The following is a 13,619-nucleotide window of genomic DNA, read 5'->3' on the forward strand; positions in this document are numbered from 1 at the left end:
TGACGTTTAGTGATGAATCCATGTTTCATCAACAGTGATGAATCGTCGCAGGAACTCAGTTGAATTGCGTTTGAACATATCCGAGCACTCCTGAGAAACGTTCATTCGAATGCATTTTTGATCGACCGTTAGCAAACGCGGCACCCATCGCGCTGAAAGCTTTTTCACATGCAAATATTCGTGTGAGATGTCGTGAACACAATCTATTGAGATCGTAGCGGTTTTTGGGCGACTTGAACGTTCATTGTCAAAAATAAACGAACGACCACGTTGGAATTCAGCAGCCAATTTCTTCACTATTGAAAACAATGGTAAAGAGTCTGCCAAAGTATAATCCAGCTCGTTTTTTATTTCCATTAGCGTTAAACTTTTTAAAAACGAAGTATTTTATCACTGCATGACATTCGACTTTATTCATTTGGCGAGAAACACCAAAACTTGTTTGCTTTACTCGATCACAACAAATGAACTGATCGCGTCTATTTGAAACGTTACGATAGATCTCGTGCAGGATTAAACCTGAGAAAAATCATAACCATTTGATACTTTTGGCACTATCTCTATGTCAGGCCGAGAACTTTACGAACTACCCTTGTAAACGAGCAGACCATAAATATAGGCTCTCGTATGTTTTCTCATCGTATATTTTTATCATTCCATTTCCGCAAAATATATAGCCTTTGACTTCATCGACTTAAGAACGAGGTACATGTTTGGTTCTGCACTCTCAAACATTTATTTCAAGTGAAAAACGTCGATGTACACTAATATTTACATGATTACTGTTTTTTGACCGCTGCATTAGGGAGGATTCACACTTGGGAAGAAAACAGAAAGCAGAAAGGCATTAGAATTCACGCTGATAGTCTGTCTCTCTCTCTCTCTCTCTCTCTCTCTCTCTCTCTCTCTCTCTCTCTCTCTCTCTCGAGAGAGAGAGAGAGAGAGAGAGAGAGAGAGAGAGAGGAGAGAGAGAGAGAGAGAGAGAGAGAGAGGAGAGAGATAGAAGAGAAAGACAGCCTACCAATGCGAGTTCTGATTGATTTCTGCTTTTCTGCCTAAGTGTGAATTCTCCTTTACATTACATTGATCGTCGTAACGTTGACGCAATGAATAATCGTTCAAACAAAGTGCGTAAGGTTAAAAAAAGAAAAAGAATGAAACATTTGTTTCATACATCATCTGTGCGAAAGGTTTGTATATACTCGAGTTTGCACAAAGTGCTCCGAAGAAAGAATCTTTATAAATAATATGAAAATCGTGATTAATATTCTTAGACGTTATTATTTTCTCGGATACTGATGATCCTATTTTAATACTTTCATTCTTAAGGGGATCTCACAAGGGGATGTACTTGAAAATCATATCGACAGAATACTGATTATTTTCTATAAATTTCATGTTGTTCTAGTTGTATAAAATTACAAATGTTTCTTGCACAATATAAGGATATGCAAAACGAATTGAAGCATTGCTCAATACGTGACGAAAGTGATAAAAAATTTGAAGTTGACATCTCGAACTGTCACAGTTAACATAAAGATTTCCCCGACACAAAAGTTTTGTAGCTTGTCTATACCGAAAATATGTTCGCTTCGCTCAGTAAAATTTCAAAGAACATTGATGTATTTTTATAATTGAATTTGGAAGTATAAAAATATGCGAAAGAGATAGCACTGACTGAGTTAGAGAGTCGGAAGTGGCGAGGAGCGGGAAAGAGAGAGGGGGAGCGAGACAGAGCTTTGATATAAAGAATGGTTTAACCCTTTGCGTCACAATGGGACACATATGTCCCGCTTATATTTTCTTCATTTTTCAATTATATTTCATAGAATTCATCAATTTTAATGATTCTTTTTTGCTTATCCACTATTTGAATACTTAATTATGATAAATGTTCATTGATTTCATCAATATTGTTTATATTTTCTTTGTTATAAACAAATTAAGATGAAAAAAGAATTTTCTGGAATAAATTCGTTTCTGAAAAAAAATCTCTCATAAACATACTGTTTTTTCACCTAAATTTATGTTTTTGAGATCGCTGATTAATAATCCGCTATCAGATTTGGATAAAGTAAAGTATTTTTTGTTATAAACAAAATATTTAAGCTAAATTTCGAAAATTTGTAAAATTGCGCTGAAAAGTTGATATTCTAAGTATTGTTTTTCTACAGAGAAGCAGTTTTCTGTATCATATTTATCATTTTGAAGTCACTGATTACGAATCCGTTGATAAATTTTTGTTGTATTAGTATTTTTCATGATATAAACAAAATATTAGAGAAACTGTGAAAATTGCAAAAATTGTGAAATAGCGTTGGAATTCGATAATCTTCAACGTTTTTCTCTTTACATTCATAGTCTTGAATTTGTTACACATGTGCAGATAGTTCGAAAATTTGTCGAATATTTTGCTTTAAATGATTTATTTATTATTATTCCGACAAATGATGATTTTTCTTTGCAAAGGAAGCGATACATGTTTCTATATAAATTTGGATGTGCTAAACACGAATTTGCTCTTAGAATTGACCTAGGAATTCAAACTTCTCAGCGAAATAAGTATTTATATTTATTCCTAAGTAACAATCATCCATATATAGTAAGCATCGTATTTTTTAAAAATATATGCTTATTTTGACACACAATTTTTATGACTTCAGACGATTGTGTTACAATACAAATCCGACATTGACCTATCAGCATTGGCAGTCTTATTTCTAGATATGTTTTGTATATTTATCGTAATATTCGTCTTCGTATCTTACAAGGTTCTATTGATAATAATTCTTAAGTGAAAATTGTTGGATAAATTACTATTGTTTTCATATGAGCAAATGATGGAATCTGTCGAAATATCAAGTGATTTAGAACTCAGCGACCCCAAAAATGCGAATAATAATTTCTGTACGAATTCGTCAACTAAATATCCTTTCAAGTCGCCATATTGCGTCTTTCATCTTGGATCGTATTTTTTCGAAATTCTGATGGCAGATTCGAACTCAACGACCTTAAAAACGTATAGAATCATGATTTTTGTGAGAATTCGACTACTTACTTAATTGCGTGACTTAAAGGGTTAAACAATGGTCTCTACGTCATCGATACTTTTAGAATTCATTATCCATTCGGATATTCCCTTAACATTCGGATCCTCGTGAAACATTTGTAAAACAAATAAATTGAACATAATAACATTTTTCTCAACTGATATTATCTCGATATGTGAAACAAACAATAGACTCTAAGTTGTAGTTCAAACATTTTACATGTTATACAGTAAAAAGTAAAACATTAATTTTATACTCCAAAAAATTCACTTTATGGTTTAAGTAAAAGCACTTTATTCATCGTATGTTACTTGATGAAATAAAATGATGAAATAAAAATATTAATCGGTATTCGTATATTTGTTTGTTGTTTTAACCAAGTACGATTAAAGTATTTCACCGTACATGTAATTAATAATGTAATTTTACGTATGTAATATGTTAAATTAAGCTAGAATTAAATTAAGAATTGCGTTAAAATATGCCAAGTTTTATATACATATCACATAAATGAAAGTGTTTCAGTGTTTCTTACAAGTTATTTTAACTACCCTCATGTGTGCTTTATGTTGTTTTTACATCGAATTTAAAATCGAAATAACAAATATAAATATAAATGTAAAGAAATGTCATTTAATTAAAATTTATAATTTGTCAACAAGCATTATACAACGGATGAATTACTTTCACATAAAAGTTAGCGCGGAGCTTCTAGGATATAAAATTTTATTTTTCGCTGTATAACCTTTTGAAGATTTGAGAACTCGATCAGTCGGAAACTCCAAATCGATATAAACAAGCCCGCAAAATGTAAAGGCATAATATAAATATGCATTTCCACCTTCGAGTTTTTCTATCTTCTATCTAATTGGTTTTGTTATACCGGTCGTTTAATAAACGTATCAGCCTATAATTTTATATCAAATCACCTCCATTCTGACGATGTGTGCAATCACAGTGATATATCAAATTTGTTTAAAACATGTATCTGGTGCATATCATATTACCTTGATATTTGGCCGTTTTCATATGCATCGTCGAAATCGAGATAATTTTCTAGAATCTGTTTACTGTTTGGTACGTATATCAAACGATCACTGTAAACAAGCACAGTGGCAAAATCGTCCTTTAAAACATTTTCTTTTTGACCGCGGTGTAGCGCTCCATGTAGGTATCATAACCGTCCAGATTCGCGAACTGCTTCATCTCGAAAAGATTGCCCTCGAGCGCCATCACCGAGACCTTGGAGTCCTGGAGGATCCTCAAGGGAATTGAGCTCAGTTGCAGGCAGTTCTCCTCCAATCGTAGCGTCTTTAGGCGTGGGCATTTCGCCAGTCTCTCGGAGATGGTCGTGATCTGGTTTTGATTGAGATTTAGCTCAGTCACATGCAGACCGGCGGCGGCGTCCGGTACGATGGTAAGCCGATTCTTCGACAGGTCCAGTACGTCCAGGTGGCGCAGGTCGCAGAACATGAGCGGGAACTCGGAGATCTGATTGTCGGACAGATTGACTTGCTTCAGGTGGCTCAGCCTCGAGAGCGACGACGGGATCGAGCCGATCTGATTCGCGGCGCAGTTCAGACCTTCGAGTTTCACGAGCGCCCCCAGCGAGCCGGGCAGACCGGTCAATCGGTTATGACTGAGATTCAGCTGCTTCAGCAGCGTGAAATCACCGATGTCGTTCGGCAGCGCGAAGAACTTGTTCTCCGACAGGTCCAAGGTGCGCAGCAATGGCGCCAAAGCACAGAGGTTCTGCGGGAACTCGTCCAACTTCCGCTGCGACAGCTTTAGTGTGCCGGTCTTCTTCGCGGTCTCATAGTGCTGCTTCAAGCCGGAGTTGCCCATGTTATGTAGTAGACTATCGTGTTCCTTCACGGGAGAGCGACGTTTGTGAAATGACCGGGAGATGACTCCACCGTGAGAAATCCCAGCGTACTACGAAGAGCGAAGACTGAAGCTTGCTTATCGCAGCCTGCTCCTTATCCGGCTGAGGATTCTATTTACTTGTGCCTTGCCTCTTCCGTGTTACTTCACCGATAGCCCGCGTCTCAGCGAGCCAATCAAAAGTACCCGCGCGACCAAGTTGAGTCGCGCTTACGTAAAGTCTACTTTTTGTCGCTCAACTAGTTTTCCTTATAGCTCAACTTCACTTGTGCGACTTAAAAGGAAAGAATAAATACACAGGTGAGATTTTGAGATCGGGAGAAACAGAAGAAATGAACCGGTGCAAGTTGGACACTTCTGCAAACTAGAAAACAAACTTATAATTCAAAGCGCTCGGCGGGCCGCGCCAATTCGCCGCGGCGACTTTTGCGGCGGACTATACGCCGTCGGCGCGCGGCAACTTTTGCGCGGGGCTATACCGGCGCGCGGTGTCTGCTCGGCTCGGCTCGGGCTCGGGGTCGGGGTCGGGCGCGTTCGCAGCAGCGTCGATGATCGCAGCGCGAAATCGTCACCGCGACGAGTCTTGATCGGTCGCGTTGCTCGTCGCAGCTCGCAACTCGCAGCACGCAGCGCGTATCACCAGCGAAACTCACACGCACTCGCACTCGCGCGCGCGCGCGCGCGCGTCACACTTAAGCAGCGTTCTCTCGCTTCCTCACGCGAAGACGTGTGCACGCGGCGCGGACGCGCGGACAGCCCTCGTTCGTCCCGTCGTTGATACCGGCGGACGCGGCGGAACCGAGTGAAATGTCACGCGATTGACAGCGCGTCCGCCATAGCGGCCGCCGCCGCGCTTCGCGGCTCGGCCGACCGATGGCGGCTCGTGCACTCGCCAGCCCGAAAAATGGCCGAGCAACGAAGATGTAGCGGTGCGCGTCGGGTTTACATCAGACTGAAAACGTCGCAACAGCCCCCAGTGCGTGCTCCACGATGCGACGGTGCGCGGAAATGGTGAGATAGTGGGATCGCGGCACGCGACTACACACACCGGGCAACGATGGCTTCCACGCCGAAGACGGAGAAGCACGCAGGTAAGTGGAGAGAGCCCAGGCCTCTGATGCCTTCGCGTTGACGATTGACGCGTCGAAGAGCGAGACGGAGAGAGAGAAAGAGAGAGTAAGAGAGAGAGAGAGAGAGAGAGAGAGAGAGAGAGAGAGAGAGAGAGAGAGAGAGAGCCGCTCTCGCCGCGTCGCGTGAGCGAGACAGAGCGGGAGGGCGCGTACACGCTAAGATGAGAGCAGAGCGTGTCCTCTTCTTCGCGGCGGACCGCGATTGTTTCGTTGACGATTGATGGCTCACGTCGAGCCGGCGCCGAGCACCGAGCGCTGTTATCGGACGCTGTCATTTCGCGGCGCGCCGCAACCGGACGGGTCCTTGTCCGACGCTTTGGGCTCGACCGGTGCATCTCACGAGCATCGCCGTCGCGCTGGCGCGCCGATGTTCGCGGCCGGATGCGAAACGTCAAAAGCATATGTGTATCGTATGCGAAGCCTTCGCGCGTTCTACTCACGGATCCTGCTGACGCGACATGTAATTCGTCCAGTGTTGTATCTGTATCTGCGAAAGTCCGAGACAATCAACAGATGCCATTCCTCGCGTCTGTTGATTGTTGATATCAGTGTATCAAGATGTTCCTGATATCGACGATGAACGACAAATTTGGATCAGGAGACACGGCCATGTCTCGCGCCAGGCGGACCGCGTATTTATGTGCGACGCGTCTAGTTGGAAGTATCGCCTGATTATCGGATTATCAATAACTCAGCTGAATGGATTGATTTCGCATTAGGCTTAATTACTACCGGATCCTGACGTCGGTAATGAGGGAGGGGGTTTAATAAAATTGTAAATACAATAATGCTGTAGCTTTGAAGTTTTTTATAATTATTAATAGACTCTCAGCAAACAACAGCGGACATTGTATATTGTATATGTCAGAAATCGGACAGTTTGGATGCAGTGAATCCCAGACATAAGAATTTGATTAACCGGCCTGTATCATTTTGCCTAAATTTTTTAAACGGATCTAACAAGACTGATTTCTTTTAATTTGGAAGGGCGGGGGGAGGGGCGGGGTTTAACCCTAAAATCCGCCCTTAGAATCCGCCAGTGAGCTTAATCGATAGCTTGGGGTCGAATTATGTGATGAAAGTGTTTTTATGTTTGCTCTACGTATCCTAGAAACGGAGATATTACGATGCATAGTTTCAATTGTGAAAATTTTTAAATAAGAAACGTCGTCGGAGTTGTCTATTTCGAATTTTTAATGCAAGATAAATAAGCTCTTAGGGCTCGAACAGTCGCCGAAGAGCGCTAAACTGAGAGCTCCGAAGTTGTCCAGCGGGTCGATTGTGATATCCGCGGCCGTATTTTAGTTTGCGCCATCACCTGCGGAGCTCGCGATGCGCTGCATCTGTCTCTACGTGTACAGGGTAGTCTATGAAGGGAGCTAGTTTCTTATCTATTATCTCACCAAGTCTCATGGAGGAATATATGTTGGCATCGAGTGCCGAGGGCTCACCGGTGGTAGCCGACGACTCGGGATTCGGCGATCCTTTGATCCTGGAGAGTTTTTTGCAATTTGCCGTGGTTCCATTCGTAGCAGGATATAATCGGTCGAAAGACTAAGGCACATCGGAGGATACTCCGGCAGGAGCGTATCGGCAGTTTCGGTCCATCAATCCAACGCTGATGACTGAACGTTGTTTCGCGGATAAACTCCGTTTATCACACGGAGATAGATGGGGAGAAAGAGCGGAGAAACTGGCTTAGGAATTGTTGGATATTCAGCAAGCCTCGAACAATCGACGAACCCAATCGGGTGCCGATAATTAGCAATTTCCCCTCTAAAGCACGATTTCATTCAGTCATGACGAGAAATAGCCGAACGCGATATTCTTTTAAAAGGATATGGAAGGGCGGCGCTTACGCGGATAAATGAATCTCACTTCTGGCAAGATAGTGTTATGTTATTCCGAGGGGTGTGACCGGATTGTTTTCGGAAGCAGGCGAGAACGCGCCACCCTTTATTTGCGGAATCGTGAGCGCTCGGAAAACGGAGCGACATTTCGCGAAAGAAGGAAGGCCGATCTTTCAAAATACCCGAGTGAAAATCTGGTCAATGCCAAATGCGAGGGCAATGCCCTCGATATATACACAACGAACGATTGATACGCTTTTGTTTTTAATGCACCAACACGATCTGCCAAGCAAGAAAGTCATGCTTTCATTCCTTGTAAATGAAAAGCGATTTTTTCATACAAAGCAAAAATTTATTCTGTAATATATCGTCCCTTTAATTCAATATCTTTTTGCCATCTATTTGGTAGCTTCATGATTCCGGCCTCATAGAACTTCTGGTCCTTATCGGCGAAAAATTGATTCAAGTACCGTTTCATATCTTCATCAGAAACGAATTTTTTTTCCCTTCAAGGAATTTTCCAAGGAATGAAATAAATGGTAATAAATGGATGGTGCAAGATCAGGCGAATATGGTGGGTGTGGTATCTCATTCTATATTCCACTCAAGCTGCAACGATTTCTGGCGGATGACCAACGATATGGTCTAGCGTTGTCATGGTGAAAGACAACACCTTTACGATTCACCTGGACGCTTTCGCCGACAGTACATTTCCGAATCAATCGTTTGATTACGTTTAAGCAATTCATAATCCCACCAAACAGATAGCAAAATTTTCCTTTGATGAGTGCCTGCTTTAGAAGTGCTTTGTGAAAAAGTGGCTTATCGCATTTGCTCCGCGATCTTTTTTGTTTCACATTTAAACAATCCATTTTTCATCGCCAGTTAACGTTCATTTAAAAAACGGATCGTTTTGCTCACGTTTCAGGAGAGAATCGCTGATATTGATGCGTCTGCTGAGGTAAATTTAATGAGCTCGTGTGTAACCTAAACATCGAGTTTGTTGATGTATCCAAGTTATTTCAAAGGGTTCTCAATGTTCGTATATGATACGTTTAACTTCTCAGCAATCTTCCGTGTCGTATAATGGCGGTTGGATTCAAGCAATGCTTTTATTTTGTCGTCATCGACCTGAATTGGCCGGCCTAACCGTGGTGCGTCTTTCACAGAAAAATCTCTTGAACAAAAATAAGCAAACCAACACTGATATTGGCATTCTGTTAAGGATTCCTATACAGAGCACATAACTTTTGATAGGTTTGCACAGTGTTCTTCTCTGTTTGGAAGTAAAAAAGTAAAATATGACGGAAATGCTCGTTTTAATTTTCTATTTTTAACTCAATGTCAGATAAACAATTCTTTACCGAATAATGCACTTTTTTTTAAGAAAGCTTGAAATGTCAGCTGTCAAATGATATAATGGTTAAAGGATTTGGAGTGAAGTTGTGTTTAATGACAAGTAAAGCCATCTATCTGTGAAAAACGACATGACTTTGTTGCCAACCTGATAATTATAAGAATTATTATGTTATTGTCGATGTGTGAATTTATATTAAGTTTAAGTTTATTGAGAGTTTTTGTTCAATAAATGGAATATACATTTTGTTTTTTAATATATTTCTATTTGAATAATATGCGTTATTGGAAGAAAATGTTTTGTTCATATCAACACTTGTTTAGTATTTGTGGGAAAACTTTTGAATCAACGCAAAAATATGATATATATGCGATTTACCTTTCCACGAATGTTTTGAAAAATATGTTGTTCGGAAATATTTTTTAGGGGGGAAAAACACTGTTAACGTGGAATGTTATTAAATCGAAATATTCGCGGATGGCATATATGATATGATAAAATGATAAGATATAGTTATATTTTAAGCAGTGTCACATTTTTAGTAACTGAGCGTGACTTTTGAGCATTAATTCGTCAAATATAACAATCAAATATAATAATCTGTATCACGGAAGCATTGTCTAAACTAAAAGTATCCGAACGTGATGCTTGTAATCGTAAACACATTTATCGAGATATCACAATCGGAAGATTACACATGTAAGAATGATAATAAAAATCTGTTAAATTTGTAGAAATTAAAGTTATAAAAAATTGGGAAGAATTATAAAAACTTGTGAAAAATCTATCGACTCATAAAAGATTCGTAAAAATTAATATGAACAATTTTGTATTAATTTTATTCGACGAAAAACTTAGTTGACTAAACCAGAAAGATTTGGCACCGATATATATTTATGGTTGTGCTGTTATTTATAGTATTATATTTACATTACTATTCATATTTTATATTTAACATTATTTTTGTATTATTAATGTGTGTTTGTTGTGTAGCAAATTAATGTTCAAAAGTTACACTCAATTATTTAAGGTAACAAACAATTTAAAATATAATTTATCTTAACTTATGTAATTATTATTCTTTCATTCTACGTCCGATCTATTGAAATTTTCTATCGTCATCCTTAACCTTCTTCTATATCGTCATCTCTCTCTCTCTCTCTCTCTCTCTCTCTCTCTCTCTCTCTCTCTCTCTCTCTCTCTCTCTCTCTCTCTCTCTCTCTCTCTCCCCTCCCCCCTCTCTCTCTCTCTCTCGCGTCTTTTGGAAGGAAAATTCACCGACGGTAATAGTACGAGCAAAAAAGGCGAATGTCAATAAACCATGTACGCGTCGAGGCGGGTCCTGTATCGTGATTCGAACAGCTGGCTGTGTCACGAGATTTCTGTCCAGCAACTCGCACCCTCCGAACAAAGACCTACCCTACCGTACAGCTATGCTGACCGAGGACGACCGTATTTTCGTAGTGATTGCGATCTCTCTCTCTCTCTCTCTCTCTCTCTCTCTCTCTCTCTCTCTCTCTCTCTCTCTCTCTCTCTCTCTCTCTCTCTCTCTCTCTCTCGCTCTCTCCCTCCCTCCCTCCCTCCCTCCCTCCCCCTCCCTCCCTCCCTCCCTCCCTCTCTCTCTCTTTCCCCCACCTCCCTCTCTCTCCCTCCCTCCCTCCCTCCCTCCCTCCCTCTCTGTCTCTCTCTCTCTTTCTTCCCTCCCTTCCTTTCTTTCTTCTCTCTTTTCCTCTTTTCTTCTCCCTTTTCTCCATTGATGTTCCTTTTTTTTGAATGCGCTCGAATATTTCCCGTCTCATACGTTTCTCGTTTTGTTGTTATCCGTTCTTTCTCTTGCGCGACAATGACTGCGGCCTTTCGCCGATCTGATTCATTCTCAACATCATTTTTCTAATGCCGAGATCTTTCGTTGTCATTGCGATACGAGACTCGGTTATTTAAAGTTTGGAAAATTTTAGTAGATAGAAATATTCGGACATAGAATGAAAGAGCATTAATTACAGGAAATAAGATTAATTATATTTTTAATTGTTTATTACTTTCAGTAATTGAGTGTAATTTTTGAACGTTAATTTGCCGAGCAACAAACATACATGTACATAATACAATGTTAATGATACAAAAATAATATTAAATAAAATATAAATAATCATATATATATAACAACAATATTATAAATATAATATTACATTTGTAATTTATTATACATAAATGTAATATAAAAGTAATATTAAATAAATTAATAGTTCTATAGATGCGAGATCAATAACAGGTTACAAAAGCCAAGAAAAATATACAAAAAATGTCGATCGTGAGATCTATTCTTTGAAATAGAAATTGAGATCACAAATCTTTGAAATAAGAAATGGGATGTCGTAATGATCTCTCAAGGAACTAATTATACATCATTCTGACGCTCCTTATGTTAATAAATGTCAATAAATCGAAATATTTGGATATTAAATGAAAATTCAGAGAAAAATATATACACAGAGTGGGCCAAATAAAATGTTAGAGCTCAATATTTCTAAAAGGGCTTAATGGATTTTAATACTTTCAGATTCGGTCTTCTCGACTCGATGTATCCTTTCACGTGAACTCATTTCCATTTTCTGCAATCAACCCCTTGCGGCGTGGAAAACACCAAATTCATTTTTTTAAATAGCACTTCCAAAAAATTTTAATATTAGTGGGTTCTAGGTTAAAAGAAAAGTCACTTTTATTCAAAAAATTGTTTTCTAAAATCATTAATTTCTGTACTAGAACCAATTCAAAACTTTTCAAGGCGCGAAACTCTAAACGGTCACATCTAATGGATTCATTCATAAATTTTCATTCTGTTTATTACCCAATGATCGAATCCGTCTACTACAGACCAAGGTTGAGAGTGTAAACAATGTTTCATATAAATTCGGGGAAAATGTGGAAATTGTTCTATTCATGCGCGAATGCTCGGTAGAAGATACGGCATAGTTTGATACAGAAGTTAATCCTTTGCACTCCTCGCGTTTTTTTACCACTATCTACTAACAACTTGCAGCGGAGCGTCTGGGAAAATGGAGTTTAATTTTGAATATAAAAAATTATAAGTGCTTGTAAACGTATTTGTTTCTATTTATTTTATAAATATACTTTTTCCTCTTGTAAATAAAACATAAATTTTAAATTTTGTGATTCACCATAATATGATATCTTTGAAAACAGTCTCTCATGTGCAATCTGAGTTTACTTGGGCAAGTGTCACAGTAATCACTTGTTTGTCACGACGTCTTCTACCCTTTTCCTTTCTTTTGGGGCACACAACACAGTCTCTCTTTTCACCTCTTTTCACTATGTGAAGTTTTCCGTTTAACCTGGTCTCAGAAATTGAAATAGAAGCTCTTGTTCTGTCTTGCCGAAAATTTCCTACTAGTTGATCGACTAAAAGTTTTTAATATTTTAAATGTATCAGTAGTTTCTCATTTTTGTTGTGTTGTATAGTTTTATAGGAAATGTATGAATTGATAATATATGTTTTCATTCTCCAAAAAGTACAGTTTCTGCTACCACTTAAGCGATTTTCTTAAAAAGCAATAACAGGAGGTATATTGATGTTAATACAGAATTAATACAGAATGTCTCCACAGCGGAGCCACCGGAATTACGAAACAAATGATAGATATCTCCGTAGCGGAGCCAACGGAGCGCTAAGGGTTAATATGCTGTTAGTTCTTGGTGAATGCCGAAACAACTATCGCGAAGCAAGTAACATCTTCCGACAATGTTATGACATTAAAAAAAATCATACGAGTATGACTTTTTATCGACTAGAGAGAGACTCTATACTACTGGTTCTATAATTGCCGAAATGCGGTCCTAGGATAATCCACATTGGATGCGTATTATGCTATTTCAACATCGCTGGTTGTTAAATGTTTAGTGTGATATTGTCAGAGACTTCATCATCGGGCTATATATTTTTGAAGCCACAGTAACAAATCAATCTTATTGTAATTTTTTAAGTAACGAGCTTCACATACTATTAGAGAATGTTCCACTGTGTATTCGACGTGATATGTGGTTCCAACTAAATGAAGCACCGCCACATTTTGCTAGAATTACGCACGTTGCTGAACGAAATGTTTGGTCAACGATGGGTTGGACGTGGTGGACCTATTTAGTAGCTACCTCGCTTATCTGATCCAATACCTTTAGATTTCTTTTTCTGGAAGTATGTAAAGGACACTTATTTGACACAGTCCCTACTACCAAAGAAAAAATGAAGGAACGAATTCGAGCTGCCTGCGTATCGATTACGCCTTCTATTACGCTCTCAAGTGTGCGCAATCTCGAAAGAATATTTAAGTGC

General features: G+C 39.2%; 2 protein-coding genes across 2 annotated transcripts in view; one reads left to right on the forward strand and one right to left on the reverse strand.

The window, feature by feature from the left end:
• Positions 1 to 3,537: 3,537 nt before the first annotated feature.
• LOC105190349 (leucine-rich repeat-containing protein 57) lies at positions 3,538 to 5,510 on the reverse strand. Its single transcript, XM_011153062.3, has one exon. It carries the CDS (start codon positions 4,893 to 4,895, stop codon positions 4,179 to 4,181), a length of 717 nt encoding a protein of 238 aa, XP_011151364.1. The 5' UTR covers positions 4,896 to 5,510; the 3' UTR covers positions 3,538 to 4,178.
• Positions 5,511 to 5,886: 376 nt separating this feature from the next.
• Positions 5,887 to 13,619, forward strand: part of C3G (C3G guanyl-nucleotide exchange factor) — a 310,905-nt gene continuing 303,172 nt past the window's right edge. The window contains exon 1 of the mRNA XM_025303550.1: positions 5,887 to 6,025. Within this exon, the coding sequence (XP_025159335.1) occupies positions 5,992 to 6,025 (34 nt within the window). The 5' untranslated portion in view covers positions 5,887 to 5,991. The remainder of the gene's footprint in view (positions 6,026 to 13,619) is intronic.

The sequence above is a fragment of the Harpegnathos saltator genome, unplaced genomic scaffold, assembly GCF_003227715.2.
Source record: "Harpegnathos saltator strain DR-91 unplaced genomic scaffold, Hsal_v8.6 scaffold556, whole genome shotgun sequence".
NCBI classification, from domain to species: Eukaryota; Metazoa; Arthropoda; class Insecta; order Hymenoptera; family Formicidae; genus Harpegnathos; species Harpegnathos saltator.